Genomic DNA, 23,067 nt, shown 5'->3' with positions numbered 1-23,067 from the left:
AACACAGATGGCCAAAAGGGCACAGATGTGACAGTATCGTGTAATGTAGTCATAGCTGTAATGGATATATTTTGTGATATTTTATATCATCATATTTTGGTAAAATGGATCAAATGTATAGCATATTTGTTTTGCTGTACTATATTGATAACGCCGTATCCGTCATCTCCTGACGGAGAAAGCCACCCAGCTCCTAGTTCAGGCGCTCGTCATTTCCCGCCTGGATTACTGCAACTCCCTCCTAGCCAGTCTCCCAGCGTGTGCCATCAAGCCCCTCCAGCTGGTCCAGAATGCTGCAGCCTGATCACCAGTCAGCCCAGGTCGGCTCATGTCACCCCACTCCTTATTGGCCTCCACTGGCTTCCTATTGCCGCACGCATCTGATTCAAGGCCCTAGTGTTGGCATTTCAAGCTGCTAAGGGGATTGTCCCACCTTACATACAATCCTTAATCACTCCCTACTCCCCAGCTAGACCACTCCGGTCTGCCAGCTCTGGTCGCCTTATGGTTCCCTCTGTACGTGCACCTGGTGGTCGAGCTGCACGTTCACGCCTGTTTTCCGTTCTGGTTCCTCAGTGGTGGAATGACTTGCCTAGCACTGTCAGGACAGCAGAATCCCTCCCCTTATTTCGACTCAGACTAAAAACACACTTTTTCAAACTGTAACTTAGTCTTACCTCCTGATTTACCCCGCCCCCCCCCTTCCAATATCCCTATCCCTATCCCTATTGTCTAACCCAAAAAATAAATTGCATTTATGATGACTGTATGTTTAGAAGAGCACTTCATGTGTATTTTATTAGTTATGGATGTGTTGCTTTAACTTGTGGAAGAACCTATGCACTTGTAAGTCACTTTGGATTAAAAGCGTCTGCCAAATGACTAAAATGTAATGTAATTTAATAAATATAAATATTATACTTTATTGTTAAATGTTATTGTATTATGTTATTTCATTCATATACTTTATTAGTCACCTGAAAATTAAGATATTTTGTTTTTGTCATAGATTCACACATTCAAGAACTGTAAAAAGGAAATGCACACAAACCTTGCACAGACAGAGTGGCTGTTTGTCTCCCAATGTTTTGGAGGTCACAGGTGACATCACCTGTGTAGTCACGTGTCACATTCCAGAGTGTGAGCTCCCACACAGAGGAGGCGGCAGTCGTGAAGTTTGCAGCGGTAAAGCGGTCGCTGTTGGAGAGGATGCCGTGTTCTGCCGAAATGGTCATCACTGCCCGCCGGTTAACGGACCAGGTCAGAACCAGCCAGGGGGTGGCTGAGCTGCAGCTGAACCTCGCCTGGTCTCCGCTCAGTACCTCCAGGCTCCGAGGCTGGAGCTGGACCTCGCCCAACACTATTGCACAGCACAGAAAAGCAGTGCGGCTTTCAGAAAGAAGTCACATATTAACAAGATTCGGTAGTCAAGCCTGAAACTGTGTTTGTAAACGTTAAGCTGTGAATGTAGCCTTTGTTTGCCTGGCTGGGGCCAGAAACCAAGGCTTCTACACAACCCTCATTTGCGCTCACTGTCATGAGTGCAGAGGTGTCAGCAAGCATACGAATATCGAGTAGAGAGGGTGACATCATTCTCTGTGCCTGGTGTAATTCTGCTGTGGAGCTACAGCCCTGGGCCTGCCAAAAACCTGAGATACGTATAGCGCAGCTGTGATTGGGCCCTAGGGCTGGGGACCTGGTCTTTTGTTGTACTGCATATATTTCCCGTTCTTGTCAGGGCAGGGGCTGTAGTTTAGTGCCCACTGCAGAATTACAGCATTTACATACAGTAAGTAGCACGCCGATTACAACACAGATACAGAGCATACTCGGCGAGGAGGATCAGTGCACACGAGCGCCTCGTAGCACCCCGGAGTCCCCCCCCCCAGAGTCACCCCCCCCCCCCCCAGAGTCACCCCCCCAGAGCGGGAGACCGCACGGCTTGAAGGAGCCGTGTCGATCTCCCTCCGCCCACTGGGGGACGGCTGTAGCAGTGTTTCCTCAGCAGTACATGGGCAATTGAAAATAAACGTTACAATTGACCACCAAATTGGGAGAAAATGGCAAGAAATCTGAAACAAATACAACAAAAGAAGATTGTCCTGCACTGGGATTCAGGAAAGACTGTAATTCCACGGGACATCCAGGTTTATTGTCAAGACAAATGCAGCGGTTTAAGTTTGGGAGCTGCTGCAATGAGCCTCCCGCTGTCGACACGATAAAAAAGAGAGAAATGAAAAACCCGGCCTAGGCCAAGGCTGCACTTTAATTACTTTCACAGGAGAGCGCGCGTGATTACGAAAAGATGGAGGTGTAGCACCGCAGCATCGGTAACTGGGGAGGTGATAAATAGGCGGACCGGCATGTGTTACGTTTTAATCTCCCCCGCCCTTCCTGATGAAGATCCCAACTCTAATTAATTTTCATAATCACACCAATGTGGCTGGTGGAATATTAATGTGTTCTGTGTTACTGTGGAGTGTGGAGCAAATGGGAGCTTGGCCCTGAGGGAGGACACTGTTACTCTGTCTGTGTGGAGGAAATAATCACTAATATTTAGTACACAACTATTTAAAGAATACATTTCATTTACAGGTTTCAATCCTGGGGGGGGGGTGATAGTGGAAGTGTCCATCTGGAGGATTTAATCATATTTGAGCATATTTATTTCATTTTTCAATTAGCATATTTCACTCATCAGAAAAACCAATGTGGTTATGTAGACATACAAGGCAATCATGTTCTGTTTGTGAAAATGAGGGCCTTTTTTTAAAACTGTACTGGGGTAAAGTATTTTATCCAGGTCTGGTACATATAAACAGTGTGGTGCGCATGGTCATTTATGTACATGTGGGGAATTTCCATGTGGAACACATTAAGGCTGGTGTCTGAGTGGCACACTCACCATGGACTGCCTGCAGTAAAACAGCCAGCACGTTGAGATTGTAGACGACCATCCTCATGCCAGGATAAAGGGTTTGTGCAGATGGGAGATGTGCAGCCAATGGCAGGGGGGGTGTCAGTTGTGAGACGGTTCAGCCAATGGCAGGGGGGTTTCAGTTGTGAGACGGTTCAGCCAATGGCAGGGGGGGTTTCAGTTGTGAGACGGTTCAGCCAATGGCAGGGGGGTTTCAGTTGTGAGACGGTTCAGCCAATGGCAGGGGGGTTTCAGTTGTGAGACGGTTCAGCCAATGGCAAGGGGGGTTTCAGTTGTAAGACTGTTCAGCCAATGGCAGGGGGGGTTTCAGTTGTGAGACGGTTCAGCCAATGGCAGGGGGGGTTTCAGTTGTGAGACGGTTCAGCCAATGGCGGGGGGGGTTTCAGTTGTGAGACGGTTCAGCCAATGGCAGGGGGGGTTTCAGTTGTGAGATGGTTCAGCTAGTGAGCGGCTCCCACACTGAGGGTAAGACCTAATGGGTGATACAGGAGATGAGATCACACTGGAAACACACACACTATAGAATACACTTTGCACTGACACTCACACCAGCAAATGTGAACACTACACTTGTTTCAGCACACATTCTGGGCTTATTTAGTGTGTGTATACAGTTTTAATGTATTCCATTTGATATATTGCAGATCATCTCAGGACATATTTCAGCTTATGTCAGCCTACAGTTTAATATACACTCATTGAGCACTTTATTAGGTATTTACTAGACTTGTTTTAGACTTCTACTGCTGTAGCCTATCCACTTAAAGTTATGATGCGTTCTGTGTTCAGAGATGCTCTTCTGCATACCACTGTTGTAGTGTTTGGTTGGTTATTTGTGTTACTGTCACCTTCCTGTCAGCTTTGACCAGTCTGGCCATTCTCCTCTCTCATTAAGAAGTTTCTGTCTGCTGAACTGCTGCTCAATGGATTTCTGCAATGCAAAACTCTAGAGACTAGGGCCAGGAGATCAGCAGTTTCTGTGATACTCAAACCACCCTGTCTGCCACCAACAATCATTCCACAGTCAAAGTCACTTAGATTACATTTTTTCCCGATTGATGGTTGATGTGAACATTAACTGAAGCTCCTGGCCTGTATCTACATGATGCACAAATGGCACTTGGCACTTGAAAGAACTCCCACAATCTCAATCAAATCCTGATGGGACTCTTGGCTGGAAGAAAAATGTGGTCCATGGTTAGGAATGTTAAGCATGTCTGCTGCAATGTCCTGGAGATTCACAAAAGCCCTGCAGAGACACTCAAACAGTGCGGTTAGGTGCTAGGGGCGCTAAACAGTGTGGTTAGGTGCTAGGGGCGCTAAACAGTGTGGTTAGGTGCTAGGGGCGCTAACAGTGTGGTTAGGTGCTAGGGGGGCTAAACAGTGTGGTTAGGTGCTAGGGGCGCCAAATAGTGTGGTTAGGTGCTAGGGGTGCTCAGTGTGGTGAGGTGCTAGGGGCGCTAAACAGTGTGGTTAGGTGCTAGGGGCGCTAAACAGTGTGGTTAGGTGCTAGGGGCGCTAAACAGTGTGGTTAGGTGCTAGGGGCGCTCAGTGTGGTTAGGTGCTAGGGGCGCTCAGTGTGGTTAGGTGCCAGGGGCGCTAAACAGTGTGGTTAGGTGCTAGGGGTGCTAAACAGTGTGGTTAGGTGCTAGGGGCGCTAAACAGTGTGGTTAGGTGCTAGGGGCGCTAAATAGTGTGGTTAGGTGCTAGGGGCGCTAAACAGTGTGGTTAGGTGCTAGGGGCGCTAAACAGTGTGGTTAGGTGCTAAGGGTGCTAAACAGTGTGGTTAGGTGCTAGGGGCGCTAAACAGTGTGGTTAGGTGCTCGGGGCGCTAACAGTGTGGTTAGGTGCTAGGGGTGCTAAACAGTGTGGTTAGGTGCTAGGGGCGCTAAACAGTGTGGTTAGGTGCTAGGGGCGCTAACAGTGTGGTTAGGTGCTAGGGGTGCTAAACTGTGTGGTGAGGTGCTAGGGGCGCTAAACTGTGTGGTTAGGTGCTAGGGGCGCTAAACAGTGTGGTTAGGTGCAAGGGGCGCTAAACAGTGTGGTTAGGTGCTAGGGGCGCTCAGTGTGGTTAGGTGCTAGGGGCGCTCAGTGTGGTTAGGTGCTAGGGGCGCTCAGTGCAGTTAGGTGCTAGGGGCGCTAAACAGTGTGGTTAGGTGCTAGGGGCGCTAAACAGTGTGGTTAGGTGCTAGGGGCGCTAAACAGTGTGGTTAGGTGCTAGGGGCGCTAAACAGTTTGGTTAGGTGCTGGGGGCGCTAAACAGTGTGGTTAGGTGCTAGGGGTGCTAAACAGTGTGGTTAGGTGCTAGGGGCGCTAACCAGTGTGGTTAGGCGCTAGGGGCGCTAACAGTGTGGTTAGGTGCTAGGGGCACTAAACAGTGTGGTTAGGTGCTAGGGGCGCTAAACAGTGTGGTTAGGTGCTAGGGGCGCTAAACTGTGCAGTTAGGTGCTAGGGGTGCTAAACAGTGTGGTTAGGTGCTAGGGGCACCAAATAGTGTGGTTAGGTGCTAGGGGCGCTAAACAGTGTGGTTAGGTGCTAGGGGCGCTAAACAGTGTGGTTAGGTGCTATGGGCGCTAAACAGTGTGGTTAGGTGCTAGGGGCGCTAAACAGTGTGGTTAGGTGCTAGGGGCGCTAAACAGTATGGTTAGGTGCTAGGGGCGCTAACAGTGTGGTTAGGTGCTAGGGGTACTAAACAGTGTGGTTAGGTGCTAGGGGCACTAAACAGTGTGGTTAGGTGCTAGGGGCGCTAAACTGTGTGGTTAGGTGCTAGGGGCGCTAAACTGTGTGGTTAGGTGCTAGGGGCGCTAACAGTGTGGTTAGGTGCTAGGGGCACTAAACAGTGTGGTTAGGTGCTAGGGGCACTAAACAGTGTGGTTAGGTGCTAGGGGCGCTAAACTGTGTGGTTAGGTGCTAGGGGCGCTAAACTGTGTGGTTAGGTGCTAGGGGCGCTAAACAGTGTGGTTAGGTGCTAGGGGCACCAAATAGTGTGGTTAGGTGCTAGGGGCGCTAAACAGTGTGGTTAGGTGCTAGGGGAGCTAAACTGTGTGGTTAGGTGCTAGGGGCGCTAAACTGTGTGGTTAGGTGCTAGGGGCGCTAACAGTGTGGTTAGGTGCTAGGGGTGCTAAACTGTGTGGTGAGGTGCTAGGGGCGCTAAACTGTGTGGTTAGGTGCTAGGGGCGCTAAACAGTGTGGTTAGGTGCAAGGGGCGCTAAACAGTGTGGTTAGGTGCTAGGGGCGCTCAGTGTGGTTAGGTGCTAGGGGCGCTCAGTGTGGTTAGGTGCTAGGGGCGCTCAGTGCAGTTAGGTGCTAGGGGCGCTAAACAGTGTGGTTAGGTGCTAGGGGCGCTAAACAGTGTGGTTAGGTGCTAGGGGCGCTAAACAGTGTGGTTAGGTGCTAGGGGCGCTAAACAGTTTGGTTAGGTGCTAGGGGCGCTAAACAGTGTGGTTAGGTGCTAGGGGTGCTAAACAGTGTGGTTAGGTGCTAGGGGCGCTAACCAGTGTGGTTAGGCGCTAGGGGCGCTAACAGTGTGGTTAGGTGCTAGGGGCACTAAACAGTGTGGTTAGGTGCTAGGGGCGCTAAACAGTGTGGTTAGGTGCTAGGGGCGCTAAACTGTGCAGTTAGGTGCTAGGGGTGCTAAACAGTGTGGTTAGGTGCTAGGGGCACCAAATAGTGTGGTTAGGTGCTAGGGGCGCTAAACAGTGTGGTTAGGTGCTAGGGGCGCTAAACAGTGTGGTTAGGTGCTATGGGCGCTAAACAGTGTGGTTAGGTGCTAGGGGCGCTAAACAGTGTGGTTAGGTGCTAGGGGCGCTAACCAGTGTGGTTAGGCGCTAGGGGCGCTAACAGTGTGGTTAGGTGCTAGGGGCACTAAACAGTGTGGTTAGGTGCTAGGGGCGCTAAACAGTGTGGTTAGGTGCTAGGGGCGCTAAACTGTGCAGTTAGGTGCTAGGGGTGCTAAACAGTGTGGTTAGGTGCTAGGGGCACCAAATAGTGTGGTTAGGTGCTAGGGGCGCTAAACAGTGTGGTTAGGTGCTAGGGGCGCTAAACAGTGTGGTTAGGTGCTATGGGCGCTAAACAGTGTGGTTAGGTGCTAGGGGCGCTAAACAGTGTGGTTAGGTGCTAGGGGCGCTAAACAGTATGGTTAGGTGCTAGGGGCGCTAACAGTGTGGTTAGGTGCTAGGGGTACTAAACAGTGTGGTTAGGTGCTAGGGGCACTAAACAGTGTGGTTAGGTGCTAGGGGCGCTAAACTGTGTGGTTAGGTGCTAGGGGCGCTAAACTGTGTGGTTAGGTGCTAGGGGCGCTAACAGTGTGGTTAGGTGCTAGGGGCACTAAACAGTGTGGTTAGGTGCTAGGGGCACTAAACAGTGTGGTTAGGTGCTAGGGGCGCTAAACTGTGTGGTTAGGTGCTAGGGGCGCTAAACTGTGTGGTTAGGTGCTAGGGGCGCTAAACAGTGTGGTTAGGTGCTAGGGGCACCAAATAGTGTGGTTAGGTGCTAGGGGCGCTAAACAGTGTGGTTAGGTGCTAGGGGAGCTAAACAGTGTGGTTAGGTGCTAGGGGCGCTAAACAGTGTAGTTAGGTGCTAGGGGCGCTAAACAGTGTGGTTAGGTGCTAGGGGCGCTAACAGTGTGGTTAGGTGCTCGGGGCACGAAACAGTGTGGTTAGGTGCTAGGGGCGCTAAACTGTGTGGTTAGGTGCTAGGGGCGCTAAACTGTGTGGTTAGGTGCTAGGGGCGCTAAACAGTGTGGTTAGGTGCTAGGGGCACTAAACTGTGTGGTTAGGTGCTAGGGGCGCTAAACTGTGTGGTTAGGTGCTAGGGGCGCTCAGTGTGGTGAGGTGCTAGGGGCGCTAAACAGTGTGGTTAGGTGCTAGGGGCGCTAAACAGTGTGGTTAGGTGCTAGGGGCGCTAAACAGTATGGTTAGGTGCTAGGGGCGCGAAACTGTGCGGTTAGGTGCTAGGGGTGCTAAACAGTGTGGTTAGGTGCTAGGGGCACTAAACAGTGTGGTTAGGTGCTAGGGGCGCTAAACTGTGTGGTTAGGTGCTAGGGGCGCTAAACTGTGTGGTTAGGTGCTAGGGGCGCTAAACAGTGTGGTTAGGTGCTAGGGGCACTAAACTGTGTGGTTAGGTGCTAGGGGCGCTAAACTGTGTGGTTAGGTGCTAGGGGCGCTCAGTGTGGTGAGGTGCTAGGGGCGCTAAACAGTGTGGTTAGGTGCTAGGGGCGCTAAACAGTGTGGTTAGGTGCTCGGGGCACGAAACAGTGTGGTTAGGTGCTAGGGGCGCTAAACTGTGTGGTTAGGTGCTAGGGGCGCTAAACTGTGTGGTTAGGTGCTAGGGGCGCTAAACAGTGTGGTTAGGTGCTAGGGGCACTAAACTGTGTGGTTAGGTGCTAGGGGCGCTAAACTGTGTGGTTAGGTGCTAGGGGAGCTCAGTGTGGTGAGGTGCTAGGGGCGCTAAACAGTGTGGTTAGGTGCTAGGGGCGCTAAACAGTGTGGTTAGGTGCTAGGGGCGCTAAACAGTATGGTTAGGTGCTAGGGGCGCGAAACTGTGCGGTTAGGTGCTAGGGGTGCTAAACAGTGTGGTTAGGTGCTAGGGGCACTAAACAGTGTGGTTAGGTGCTAGGGGCGCTAAACTGTGTGGTTAGGTGCTAGGGGCGCTAAACTGTGTGGTTAGGTGCTAGGGGCGCTAAACAGTGTGGTTAGGTGCTAGGGGCACTAAACTGTGTGGTTAGGTGCTAGGGGCGCTAAACTGTGTGGTTAGGTGCTAGGGGCGCTCAGTGTGGTGAGGTGCTAGGGGCGCTAAACAGTGTGGTTAGGTGCTAGGGGCGCTAAACAGTGTGGTTAGGTGCTAGGGGCGCTAAACAGTATGGTTAGGTGCTAGGGGCGCGAAACTGTGCGGTTAGGTGCTAGGGGTGCTAAACAGTGTGGTTAGGTGCTAGGGGCGCTAAACAGTATGGTTAGGTGTTTGGGGCGCTAACAGTGTGGTTAGGTGCTAGGGGCGCTAACAGTGTGGTTAGGTGCTCGGGGCACGAAACAGTGTGGTTAGGTGCTAGGGGCGCCAAATAGTGTGGTTAGGTGTTTGGGGCGCTAACAGTGTGGTTAGGTGCTAGGGGCGCTAACAGTGTGGTTAGGTGCTCGGGGCACGAAACAGTGTGGTTAGGTGCTAGGGGCGCTAAACTGTGTGGTTAGGTGCTAGGGGCACTAAACAGTGTGGTTAGGTGCTAGGGGCGCTCAGTGTGGTTAGGTGCTAGGGGCGCTAAACAGTGTGGTTCGGTGCTAGGGGCGCTAAACAGTGTGGTTAGGTGCTAGGGGCGCTAACCAGTGTGGTTAGGCGCTAGGGGCGCTAACAGTGTGGTTAGGTGCTAGGGGCACTAAACAGTGTGGTTAGGTGCTAGGGGCGCTAAACAGTGTGGTTAGGTGCTAGGGGCGCTAAACCGTGCAGTTAGGTGCTAGGGGTGCTAAACAGTGTGGTTAGGTGCTAGGGGCACCAAATAGTGTGGTTAGGTGCTAGGGGCGCTAAACAGTGTGGTTAGGTGCTAGGGGAGCTAAACAGTGTGGTTAGGTGCTAGGGGCGCTAAACAGTGTAGTTAGGTGCTAGGGGCGCTAAACAGTGTGGTTAGGTGCTAGGGGCGCTAAACTGTGTTGTTAGGTGCTAGGGGCGCTCAGTGTGGTTAGGTGCTAGGGGCGCTAAACAGTGTGGTTAGGTGCTAGGGGTGCTAAACAGTGTGGTTAGGTGCTAGGGGCGCTAAACAGTGTGGTTAGGTGCTAGGGGCGCTAAACAGTGTGGTTAGGTGCTAGGGGCGCTAAACAGTGTGGTTAGGTGCTAGGGGCGCTAAACAGTGCGGTTAGGTGCTAGGGGCGCTAAACAGTATGGTTAGGTGCTAGGGGCGCTAAACAGTGTGGTTAGGTGCTAGGGGCGCGAAACTGTGCGGTTAGGTGCTAGGGGTGCTAAACAGTGTGGTTAGGTGCTAGGGGCGCCAAATAGTGTGGTTAGGTGTCAGGGGCGCTAACAGTGTGGTTAGGTGCTAGGGGCGCTAACAGTGTGGTTAGGTGCTAGGGGCACGAAACAGTGTGGTTAGGTGCTAGGGGCGCTAAACTGTGTGGTTAGGTGCTAGGGGCACTAAACAGTGTGGTTAGGTGCTAGGGGCGCTCAGTGTGGTTAGGTGCTAGGGGCGCTAAACAGTGTGGTTAGGTGCTAGGGGCGCTAACCAGTGTGGTTAGGCGCTAGGGGCGCTAACAGTGTGGTTAGGTGCTAGGGGCACTAAACAGTGTGGTTAGGTGCTAGGGGCGCTAAACAGTGTGGTTAGGTGCTAGGGGCGCTAAACTGTGCAGTTAGGTGCTAGGGGTGCTAAACAGTGTGGTTAGGTGCTAGGGGCACCAAATAGTGTGGTTAGGTGCTAGGGGCGCTAAACAGTGTGGTTAGGTGCTAGGGGCGCTAAACAGTGTGGTTAGGTGCTAGGGGCGCTAAACAGTGTGGTTAGGTGCTAGGGGCGCTAAACAGTATGGTTAGGTGCTAGGGGCGCTAACAGTGTGGTTAGGTGCTAGGGGCACTAAACAGTGTGGTTAGGTGCTAGGGGCACTAAACAGTGTGGTTAGGTGCTAGGGGCACTAAACAGTGTGGTTAGGTGCTAGGGGCGCTAAACTGTGTGGTTCGGTGCTAGGGGCGCTAAACAGTGTGGTTAGGTGCTAGGGGCACTAAACTGTGTGGTTAGGTGCTAGGGGCGCTAAACTGTGTGGTTAGGTGCTAGGGGCGCTCAGTGTGGTTAGGTGCTAGGGGCGCTAAACAGTGTGGTGAGGTGCTAGGGGCGCTCAGTGCAGTTAGGTGCTTGGGGCGCTAAACAGTGTGGTTAGGTGCTAGGGGCGCTAAACAGGGTGGTTAGGTGCTAGGGGCGCTAACAGTGCAGTTAGGTGCTAGGGGTGCTAAACAGTGCAGTTAGGTGCTAGGGGCGCTAAACAGTGTGGTTAGGTGCTAGGGGCGCTAACAGTGCGGTTAGGTGCTAGGGGCGCTAAACAGTGTGGTTAGGTGCTAGGGGCGCTAACAGTGTGGTTCGGTGCTAGCGGCGCTAAACTGTGTGGTTAGGTGCTAGGGGCGTTAAACAGTGTGGTTAGGTGCTAGGGGCGCTAACAGTGTGGTTAGGTGCTAGGGGCGCTAACAGTGTGGTTAGATGATTGGGTTTTTTTAATGACTTTTGCCTTTAAAGGTAGACCCAGGGATGTGATGTAAGGCATGTGCAAACAGAACAAAGATGGTGTTTCGCAAAGCTGCAAATGAGAATCACACCCATTTCACAGCCCTTTTTTGTTTGACAGAGCATCACCATTCAAGTGTAAATCTTTACTCTCCTCCTCTGCTATAATGTCCTGAGCACCCACAAGCATTAACAAACCTGGCCACAGCCAAGCAATTCAGAGCTCTTTGGGCTGTTCACTGTTTTCCGCTTTTTAACACATGTGCGGAGTCAACACAACAAAGCTTGGAAAACACGCTTTGAATACTCAGATTAGAAACAAGCTGAACTTTGCATCTATAGCAGAAAGTTACAAGGAGGCATAGCATAGGCTAGTGTGTATCATTGAGGTGATAGATCATGTTATGAAATTAAACACATTCACATGAAACTAACACTTGTTTGTTGTTCTAATTCCAATGTGTTCAGGGGACATCTCAGTTGAATAAATTAATGCTTTTTAGCCAACATGTAGCCAATTCTCGATGGGTTTATATGAAGACATTGTATCATACCGAAGTCACAGGCAAAGCGTCGATAACAATTGGGCAGACCAAACAAAAACATTCATTCATTATCCTAACCCACTTATCCTGTACAGGGTCGCATACATTGGGCGAAAGGCAGGAATACACCCTGGACAGGTCGCCAGTCTATCACAGGGCACACACACCATTCACTCACACCTATGGGCAATTTAGACTCTCCAATCAGCCTAACCTGCATGTCTTTGGACTGTGGGAGGAAACCCTCGCAAACACAGGGAGAACATGCAAACTCCACACAGAGAGGCCCCGGCTGACCAGGATTCGAACCCAGGACCTCCTTGCTGTGAGGCGGCAGTGCTACCCACTGCACCATCCATGCCGCCCCAAACAAAAACAGAATCCAGAAAAAGAGTCAACTATCCAAAACGGGTTGAGAAACTATGGGTCCAAACAAAACAGTGAGAACACAGTGAGCATCCAGTGAGCACATAGTGAGCATCCAGTCAGCACATAGTGAGCATCCAGTGAGCACATAGTAAGCATCCAGTGAGCACATAGTGAGCATCCAGTGAGCACAGAGTGAGCACAGAGTGAGCATCCAGTGAGCACATAGTGAGCATCCAGTGAGCACACTGTGAGAACACAGTGAGCATCCAGTGAGCACATAGTGAGCATCCAGTGAGCACATAGTGAGCATCCAGTGAGCACATAGTGAGCATCCAGTGAGCACAGAGTGAGCACAGAGTGAGCATCCAGTGAGAACACAGTGAGCATCCAGTGAGCACAGAGTGAGCATCCAGTGAGCACACAGTGAGAACACAGCATCCAGTGAGCACATAGTAAGCATCCAGTGAGCACACAGTTAGCATGCAGTGAGCATCCAGTGAGCACATAGTAAGCATCCAGTGAGCACACAGTTAGCATGCAGTGAGAACACAGTGAGCATCCAGTGAGAACACAGTGAGCATCCAGTGAGAACACAGTGAGAACACAGTGAGCATCCAGTGAGAACATAGCATCCAGTGAGCACTTAGTAAGCCTCCAGTGAGCACACAGTTAGCATGCAGTGAGAACACAGTGAGCATGCAGTGAGCATCCAGTGAGCGCGCAGTGAGAACACAGTGAGCATCCAGTGAGAACACAGTGAGCATCCAGTGAGCACACAGTGAGCATCCAGTGAGCACGCAGTGAGCTCGCAGTGAGAACACAGTGAGCATCCAGTGAGCACGCAGTGAGCACACAGTGAGCATCCAGTGAGAACACAGTGAGCACGCAGTGAGCACACAGTGAGCACACAGTGAGCATCCAGTGAGCACGCAGTGAGCACACAGTGAGCATCCAGTGAGCACACCATAGAGCATAAGAAAGATTGTAGATGAGTAGTGGCTGCATGTGATGCACTACTCTCAGAACTCTGTGTCCTCAGCAACCTCTTGATTTTCATCAGTCTGGTGTCGCCCTGCTTGGTTTGCCTCCACCTCATATCCTAGGGTCTATCTTTATTACATTTGTCATGTTCATGCATTAAATTATATGTATTAGTCAAACATATAGGCATAATAAATTTAGCATACATTAAAATTTGAACCACAATTTTCTTGCATTTTTACACAAAAAAACCTACTTTATACATTAAATATTTAGTAAATTTTGAAGCTAAGAAATCATTTTACATACCGCTTACAGTACTGTTCAAAGGTCCATGAAGCAAAGATACTTTAGAAATAATGAAATGAACAGTTTCTAAATATCGAATTAACTTTAAAGAGCAGTGAACAAAACAGAGTTACAAAAATCAAATCAATATTTCTTGTGACCACACTTTAAAACTGCATTAATTCTCTTAGGTACACTGTCCTGCAGTTTACTGAAGAAAATCAGCTTGTACAGAAGGCTGTTCCAAACATATTGGGGAACTTGCCACAGTACTTCTGCAGATGCCTGCTTAAGGCTTTCCATGTAATGCCAGACTGCCTCAATAATGTTTGTTTTTTCTAAGTCTATTACTTAATATGTTACAATATTTAACAAAATACAAAAAAATCCCTGTAGCATTGATTTTCTTGGAAAATGAATGTTTGAAAATCGCACACAAATGCAAAACATGAAAAAAAACACATTTAAGACCAAATTTATATTAAAAGGTAATCTTGGGTGCCTAGGACTTTTGCACAGTACTGTAAATCACAGTTTACCTGTTAATTTGAGTTTGTTGGAATCCTGCTAATTTCGCCAGTTTTCTTTCTTCATTGAAATATCTTTTCAAAATCCATATGCTTATAATAACACTCTAACAGTTTGGAAAAACTGCACTGGTCTTTTCTCATCTTCAAACACGCACTCTTTTGGCAGAAAGAGTGTTTTTATTGAGCACAATACAAGGGGTTCCTTCCCACACACCGCAAACTCTAACATGGTGTGAATTCACCCTTAACTCAATAACTACCCACACTGAACTACTCATAAGCACACTTTACTACCTGAACATGTTCAGCAACTGTAACATTTCTTTTGCAGTATCAGTCTGAAACCAGCCTTAATTTTTTTAGGCTCTTCCTGGTGTTGTTGAGAGATGCAGCTCGCTAGCGCCACACCGGCTGGCTCCAGACATTTCAGCCACCAGTCTCTGTGTAAGTCAAAGGTTCAAAGGTAACAATATGGTAAAAATACATATAAGTCAATTATTGTTTCCCACAAGAAAATGTTGGCGTAATGGGTATTTCGTCTTCATCTAATGTCTCCCCATGTGCCAGTTTGTTGAGTTCAGGCATCCCATCTCTCCCGGAATGTGTCACCTGTTTCCTGATACCTGTGAGTCGGAAATCAGTGATGTGCACCATGACGTGAAGAGGTGAAGTCTGGAAACTCGTATAATCCTGACTGTGGTCTCTGGCTCCAACTTGTGCATGTGCTTGGGTGACATCACAGACACTTTGTCCATATTGTTTCTGGGCTTGGGCCTGAATCTCGCTCCCCCACTCATAACGTGGGCAGCGAGTGGGCGCCGTTAATTATAGAACAGCAGCGGATGTCAACACTTTTTTCCTTTAAGTTCTTAGGATATAAAATCTTGATTTGGAATGACAAATAATTTATAAGAATTATGTTCTTAACCCCTCTAAGGAGAATTGCCATGGAGACGGTAGAATGTGAAAATGATGGCTGACGTTGATGGCTGCAGTGGAGCCATGCCGTAACTCGGCGAAGTCAGAGCTGTCCCTCATATCGCTCAGGCTAGCCAAGGTAGGTTCTGTGATATCTCCACTGGCTGCCTGTCATGGCTCGCAACAAATTCAAAACATTGGTGCTAGCCTTCCAAGCAGTTAAGGGGTCTTCCCCAGCTTACCTCCAAAAAAGCATCAGACCCTACACCCCTGCCAGACCTCTTCGTTCAGCCTCCACAGGCCACTTGGCACCCCCCCCTCTCCGAATCTCCACCTCACGCTCACGACTACTGTCTGTTCTGGCTCCACGGTGGTGGAACGAACTCCCCGTTGAGGTCAGAACTGTAGAATCTCTTCCCACCTTCAAGAGCAAACTGAAGACACACCTCTTCAAGCAGCACCTCTCCCCATCCCTCCCTGTGAACCTTAATTGTTGTCTTTCTGTGATTTACTTTTTTGTGTATTGGTATTTTTAGTTTGGCTAGGTAAGCAGTGTTTGGCTAGTTAAGTTTGGTCACTTTTGCTTTGTTGTTTGTTTGTTTATTTGTTTGTTTAAAAAAAAAAAAAATAAAATCAAATAGGCCCTGGTCCTTATCGTTGTTGTGCAGGTAGCAGTTGAAATTGTACTTCCCTCTAGGGTCTTTCAGCGCACTTATCCCTGGTTATGGGTATGCACTTTGTTGTATGTCGCTCTGGATAAGAGCGTCTGCCAAATGCCATTAATGTAATGTAATGTAATATCTGTACGCTAATGTTACTGTGTTTTCATTGGAGTGTCATGTGATCACCTGGATGGGTGGCTGTCCAATTGTGGATGCAAAAAAAATCTGTGTTTGTATATATGTGTGTGTGTGTATGTGTGTGTATGTGTTTGTATGTGTGTATGCGTGTATGTGTGTGTAAAGAAACCCACTCTTCAGACCTGGCCACTCGACGGAGACCGCACTCTCCGTCAATGAGTCTCTTCAGGCTGCACAAGCAACCTCCTGCTCCTCTGTCCTGATCCTTCTTGACCTCTCTGCGGTGTTCGATACGGTCAACCACTCCATCCTCTTAGGCTTCCTGGCATCTACAGGGATCTGTGGCACAGCCTTAGAGTGGATTAAATCTTATCTCTCTGGCCGGCCCTCCCAGGTGTCCTAGGCTGGAAGAGTGTCAACCCCTCGCCTCCTTGTTACAGGAGTCCCTCAGGACACAGTCCTCGGACCCCTCCTCTTCTCCATTTACACAAGATCCCTTGGCCCTGTTATCTCTGCTCATGGCATCTCCTATCATTGTTATGCTGATAACACCCAACTCTTTCTCTCCTTCCCCCCATCAGACACACAGGTCTCTACCCGTATCGGTGCCTGCCTGAGAGACATCCAGAGCTAGATGGGCAACCACCATCTAAAGCTCAACCCAGGTAAGACGGAGGTAATCTTCCTCCCTGCTCTAACCTCTCCCTTCTCTGATTTTTCCATCTCACTAGGGGATACCACAGTGACCTCATCCCCTAGTGCAAGAAACCTTGGAGTGGTGATGGACAACAGGCTGTCCTTCTCCGAAAACATCACTATGGTGACCCGGGCGTGCAGGTTCTTCCTGTACAACATCCGGAGAATCCGACCCTTTCTCACCACCTACTCCACTCAGCTGCTTGTTCAAGCAATGGTCCTGTCCTGCCTGGACTATTGCAATTCTCTGCTGGCTGGCCTTCCAGCATCTGCCATCAGACCCCTACAACTGATCCAGAATGCTGCAGCCCATCTGGTATTCAATGTTCCCAGACGTTCACATGTCACCCCCCTACTCAGCAACCTCCACTGGCTGCCTGTTATGGCTCACATCAAATTTAAAACTTTGGTGCTCGCGTACCAGGCAGTTAAGGGATCAGCCCCTGTATATATTCAATCACTCATCAAGACCTATATACCAGCAAGACCTGTGGCCTGTAGTGTAGTGGTTAAGGTAAATGACTGAGACAGGCAAGGTTGGGGGTTTGAATCCCAGTGTAGCCACAGTAAGATCTGCGCAGCCGTTGAGCCCTTGAGCAAGGCCCTTAACCCCGCATTGCTCCAGGGGAGGATTGTCTCCAGCTTAGTCTAATCAACTGTACGTCGCTCTGGATAAGAGCGTCTGCCAAATGCCATTAATGTAATGTAATGTAATGTAAAGACCCCTCTGTTCTGCCACTTCATGCCGTCTGGCGCCTCCCCCTCATCACACCTGCACTTCCTGCTCACGACTGCTGTCTGCCCTGGTCCCACGGTGGTGGAATGACCTCCCGGTGGATGTCAGAAAGGCAGAGTCACTGACCTCTTTCAAGCGCAGACTGAAGACTCATCTCTTCAGGCTATACCTTTCCCTCCTTAACTCACCACCATGATTAGCCTTATATATGCCATAAACTGTAATGGCACTTATATAGTTGTATCGATATTCTTGTTTTTTGTATTAGTTATTGTATTGTTGTATGTGTGTGTGTGTGTGTGTGTGTGTGTGTGTGTGTGTGTGTGCATCAAACACATACATGTCGTGCATCACAATAAAGGCCTCGCCCTGCCTGTGTCTCACTGGGTCTAGCCTATCTCCCTAGCAGCCCTGAGTTTCTGCTCTGCACCTTAATCTGACACAATCTGCTCAGACATTTTAATAAAACTCAGCTACAGCTGCAGACTACATGTTTACTTGGTGTTTCCTAAATTGTATTGCCATCCAATATAGCAGTGAATCAGCAGTGAATCGGCACTGGTGTATGAAGCCATTGGGAAAGATGAAGCTGTAATAATTGGATAGAACCAGCAAACGCTCCAGGCCCCTGAAACAGAGCGAAGCACTCCTGAAATGTAAGTGAGTAGGATCGGTCCAGATAAGATTAGATTGTTGCTGACAACAACATATTAAAAGCGGTCTTTCTGTCAATCTGACATCTTTAATGTTGTTTTTAATCTGTGTACCTGCTGACAGTCAGTCCATCCCGGGGGCTTTGACAGAGTGTGTTGCGCTGATGCAGAGATAAGGTGTGCGATTTTACCTAATTTCTGTCTGTTTATGTCAGTGCAGGTAGTCTGACTGGCAGTGAGAGTTTTCCTTTTGCTAATTTCCATTCATGTCCCCTCGTTCTGTTTACCGAACTCACCCTGAAGAATCGCCTGTAGTTCACTTTGTTAATCCTTTTAATGAATTTAAAAGCCTCAATCAAATCAACCCTAGGTATCCTTTTACTAAGCTTGAAGGGATTAAGCATCTTAAGTCTTTTCTCATTGCTTTTATCTTTTATACATGGAATCAATCTGGTTGCCCTCATTTGAGCCAGTGCCTCCATATCTTTCTTGTAGTGCGGTCCCCAGAACCTCATGCAATACTTCCGGTCTGACAAGGGTATTGTATATGGAGAGTATAACTTACTTAGATTTATATTCTATTGGCTATGTATCCTGTTAGCCTGCAGCACACTGCATATTGACTAGAAACGGAAAGGCTTTGATCAACTGTTACCCCCAAGTTTTTCAACTTGAGTGCATTCTAATATTGTACCACCAATATTGTATTGTATTATTTCCCACATGTAGAATCCCACAACCAGTTCTGAACCCACTCCAAAATGTCTCCTGTAATTAATGTACTGTCCTCATTTTAATTTGATATCTAAATATACAATTTCATAAACCCTGCTAACATCAAAACACTTGGTAGCTTCCTCAAAGAATGCCAAAAGGTTTGACAGGCATGATCTACCCTTATGAAAGCCCTTATGAAGTTATTATTTCAAGTTATAATTCCAGTTGTCTCTAATGATAGATTCCAGTATTTTACGATGCAAGTTAGACTGACAGGCCTGTAGTTTTGTAGATCAGTATGGTCCCCTTTCTTATACATTGGTATTATATTACCTTGTTTCTCCAGTTTCTAAAGACTGTCTAAAAATACTTGCCAGTGGTTTAAAAATTATCTCACTCTGGGAATATGCCATCTGCTGCCTTATAATATCATGCTATGTGCACTACCATGTACATGTCAATTCAACACACTTTTGGACCTTTTTTGGCCTCATAAGAAATCCCTGGAACCAAAATGACTTCTGCTTCAGATTATTAATCCGGGAGATGTGGGCTATCAAAGTTTGCGACAAATAACGTGACTCCATGACTTTGCCCTATCTCCCTTACGGTCAAGAGAAATGTTTCCTATATCACTTTGTAGGTCATTGCCTGCTCTATTTTACATGTGCAGTGGGCTCCAGAATTATTGGCTCCCCTGACCACGACACCATTGTTCAATCGTAATTTAAATGACCAAACAAGACCTGAATTCTGAATTGAACTGAATTGAATTGTTTTGGTCAGATATCCACACATAAATCAGTGACAGCAAATCATGACCATCTCAGTCACCGGACCTCAATCTGATCAAAATCCAGAACTGAAGAGGGCGCAAACCCAAGGTGAAGGATCTGTGTAGAGGAATTGTCCAAAATCCCCAAAAAATGTGTCAAACACCTTCTCAAGCATCACAGGAAAAGATATCCTGGTTCTTGTTATGCTTGCCAGAGGTGGATACACCAAGTACTGAACCCGGGGTGCCAATAATTATGAAACAATTATGGGGCGACATGGCTCAGGCAGTAAGAGCAGTCGTCTGGCAGTCGGAGGGTTGCCGGTTCGATCCCCCGGCCGGGCTGTGTCGAAGTGTCCCTGAGCAAGACACCTAACCCCCAAATGCTCCTGACGAGCTGGTCGGGGCCTTGCATGGCAGCCAATCGCCGTCGGTGTGTGAGTGTGTGTATGGGTGAATGGAGAAGCATCAATTGTACAGCGCTTTGGATAAAGGCGCTATATAAATGCCTGCCATTTTCCAAAATGCCTGCCATGAAACCTTGATTATGGTAGAATCTATTTTGCATTAAATGAATGCATGATTTTAGTTGGTTCCATGAAAACATAGTACAATAAAGTACAGTATTTTTCACGTTAGCATTTTGAATTCATCTCAATAATAACTTTGTGTAAATGTTCATTATTTATTTAATAAAGAACATCCAAAACATTAGCCTCATTGGTTTTGTCGTTCTAGAGATATTGGATCCTAAATATCGGGTGAGCCATTCACAAGTAGAAATTGGGGTTTGTGTCAATTTTGGAGCGTCATATCTTTGGCATTAAAGCAGATGTGTATTCTGATGCAATTTTCTGTCTACTTTCAGATATTATTTTCATCATACTGCCCAAGAGGGTTGGTAATGCTAATGGTAAAAAAGAGTAATGGTAATTCGGAAGTGCTAAATCATGCCATTTGGCTATAGTTATATTTGATGACTTAAAGCTTCTAAGACTAGTAGATATTTTGGTTAAGAAGAGCCACAAGGAAAATTAAGTCAAATAAATAATTTATTCAAAAATTATACAATGCCAAAGTTGGGTCCAGCCAGAAAATGACCGAAGTGTTGCTGGTAAGGTGGAAAGTTTCCTATCAAAATTAAACTTTATGTAGTTCAAAAGGTATAATAGGCCTACCTATTTAAGTGAAATCACCATGACGTCACAACAACAAAGAACTTAGTTCCGGGTGGATAAGGTTGAAGAATGTGAATAGAAGGTAGTGTTTTCCTGTCATTTAACCAAGGTACAAACACGTAAAGTCAATGTTGGAATATAAATATAATTTATAAAAACTTACCAAAATGGTTTTATTTATTAGAGTTATATGATGCTTGCTAATGTAACGTTAATGTTAGATGTCCACACTGACTTGAAACCATGTTACCACCAAAACTAGCTAGCTAGCTAGCTAACTAGTTTTACAACAGGCAAGGTTGGATTTAACGTTTCATGTTTGTAAAATCAGGCCAGTGTTTCTCTGTATGCCCCGATGAGCATCTGGTGTTTATTAGCTAACGTTAGCTGCCAATAACAATACTATTAGAAGTTCTGGTTTTGTTTCTCAATATATATACATTATATAAAGGAATCAAAAACTTAAAATTAAAAACCAGATATTTCACAAATCATTTTCTACAGAACTTCTATACTGAAGAAACACTTGTAATTCAAACTTGGATTTCAATGGATTTTTTCAGAACATAAAATTTCATATTTATTCTGAATTATTCTAACTTACTATCTACTTGGTTGAATATCTAACTCTTTTTGATAATCTTCTGGACAGACCCAACTTTGGCATTGTATAATGTTTGAATAAATGGTATATTTGACTAAATTTTGCTTGTCGCTATTCTTAACCAATTCTACTTGTCTTAGAATGCCAAGTGGCAAAAAAGAGGCACACAGCCTCTGGTATAGCCCAGGTTCAATCCGTTGAAGCACAATCTGGCCCTTGAGGCTAGTATTACTGCTTATTTTCTGTCTTCCAATCAAAGTCAAGTCAAAACATATTCATATGGTCGTGCAAAGGATTGATGACCTGTCCAGGGTGTATTCCTGCCTCTCGCCCACTGCATGCTGGGATAGGGTCCAGCCACTCACCCACCCTCCACGACCCTGACCCTGACCCTGACCAGGAATACGAGGTTGAGAAGATTTATTGCATGGATGGATGTATTTATATAGCACATTTTACAAGACTCTATTGCAATATTCATTGCAGCATAGCCCCACATAAAGCTTCACAAGAGCCAATCAAAGGTGGCATTGTGGATGAAACTACACAGGATTTTGAAAGGTTTTACCATGACCAACATGGTCAAGTCAGTTTTGAGCTTGTGTAATCAGGTGAAGATTGGCTCTGTGAACGCATCTGGAAGCGAAGGGCGAGGCCACCAGTCCAATGCAATCTCAGATACAATAATCAATCAACCAATCAACTATTAGCTAGAGTTGAAAACCAGCAGTATTTCTGACCTTCAGGGGGTCAGATTTCAGTAACCCTGCCCAGGGAGAATCACCACCGAAAGAAGAACATGCATGCAACCATGCCATGCAAGGCATGGCAGCCAATCACCATTGTTGTGTGTGTGTGTGTGTGTGTGCGTGTGCGTGTGTGTGTGCATGTGAATGGGTCAATGAGAAGCATCAATTGTACAGCACTTTGGATAAAGGTGCTATATAAATGCCAACCATTTATCATTTACCAAGAACAGGAAGATCTCCCGAACTTGATGAAAATTATGTTTATTTACAAGAATGGCAGTTGTCAGAAATATATTAAATGTATTCTGGATTCAGCAGTAAATTTTGTGACCCCTATCAATTAGGTGTACTGGCCATCCTGCTGTAACTGAATTAACATGACTAGCATGACTCAAGTAGCTCCTGATCTGTCACTCTCTGCTGCTATGCTATTCTAATATCAACTGTATTATAATACAGATAAGATAGATTTTTTACACTGCTCTCTATACAAGTGTCTTTAGAGAATACACAACTTCTGAGTCGCAAGCCTGGTTTCTTAAAAAATACTGATTTATTCTTCTACAGTACAAGATGCAAATGTCATTTTTTAAAATCATTTAAGCGATGTCAAATAAATTGGAAAATCGAACTGTTATTCAACATTAATTGGTGTTTTGTTCAGCATCAACTAATATATCAGCTTTTTAAGATGAATCAAGAGACCTTGTTGAAAATATTGCCAAGAAAAAGCTACTTTGTCAATGCCACATTTATTTCACAAATCCTTTCTAAGATCTTAGAGATGAAATGATAATTGTTATTCAGTTTAATGTAATCCTAATTCATTGAGTGCTCCGTATGAACCAGAGAAGCCAGAAGACACAGCAAGTCCTGAGGATCAGGAATAGGGAAACGTTGCCACACAAGCAGAGCCCTTACAGAAGTACTTGTCTCACTTACTCAAAATGGCTGCTTAGTTTTGTCTCAGCTTGTTCCCAGGTGAGAAGGCTGTGTGAAACACAGTGATGACTGGGATCAGGCAGGGTCTGAAGGTGCTCCAGGGTCTGGGGCTTGAAGCTTCACTGAAGATGCTCCAGTGCTGACACCTCAAGCAGGCCAAGTTCTTCCCAACTGCTGCGCTTCACACCAGAGGCTAAAATCCACTTCCTTGTGTTTCACAAATTCACTTCCTAATTTGCAGGCAGAGAACAATAATATCAGTGAAGTGCAGGTGAAGCCGGGTCACTTGGCAGCTCTTTGCATGATTTTGCATATGATGTCACCAGCTGCTGTGGAGACCGATTGGCCCGCAGAGCAGCGGTGACCTATGACCTTTGGCCTCCCTATCGATCCCCACCGGGCGGTCGGGGGCGGGGCCGGAGACGTTATGGCACAAACAGGAAGCATTCCGGATGGTTCTGCACAA

The 23,067-nt window shown here is 47.2% G+C and overlaps 1 protein-coding gene and 1 pseudogene across 1 annotated transcript in view; one reads left to right on the top strand and one right to left on the bottom strand.

Moving 5' to 3' along the window:
- The window catches only part of LOC133108174 (immunoglobulin superfamily member 5-like), a 41,771-nt gene extending 18,916 nt beyond the window's left edge, over positions 1-22,855 (bottom strand). Inside the window, exons 1-2 of the mRNA XM_061217611.1 lie at positions 22,602-22,855; positions 1,052-1,360 (exon numbers count right to left, since the gene is read on the bottom strand). Of these exons, the coding sequence (XP_061073595.1) occupies positions 1,052-1,360; position 22,602 (310 nt within the window). The 5' untranslated portion in view covers positions 22,603-22,855. The remainder of the gene's footprint in view (positions 1-1,051; positions 1,361-22,601) is intronic.
- Positions 1-23,067, top strand: part of LOC133107602 (uncharacterized) — a 980,437-nt pseudogene that overhangs the window by 591,588 nt on the left and 365,782 nt on the right.

The sequence above is a fragment of the Conger conger genome, chromosome 13, assembly GCF_963514075.1.
Source record: "Conger conger chromosome 13, fConCon1.1, whole genome shotgun sequence".
NCBI classification, from domain to species: domain Eukaryota; kingdom Metazoa; phylum Chordata; class Actinopteri; order Anguilliformes; family Congridae; genus Conger; species Conger conger.
This window is presented reverse-complemented; position numbering and strand designations above follow the sequence as displayed.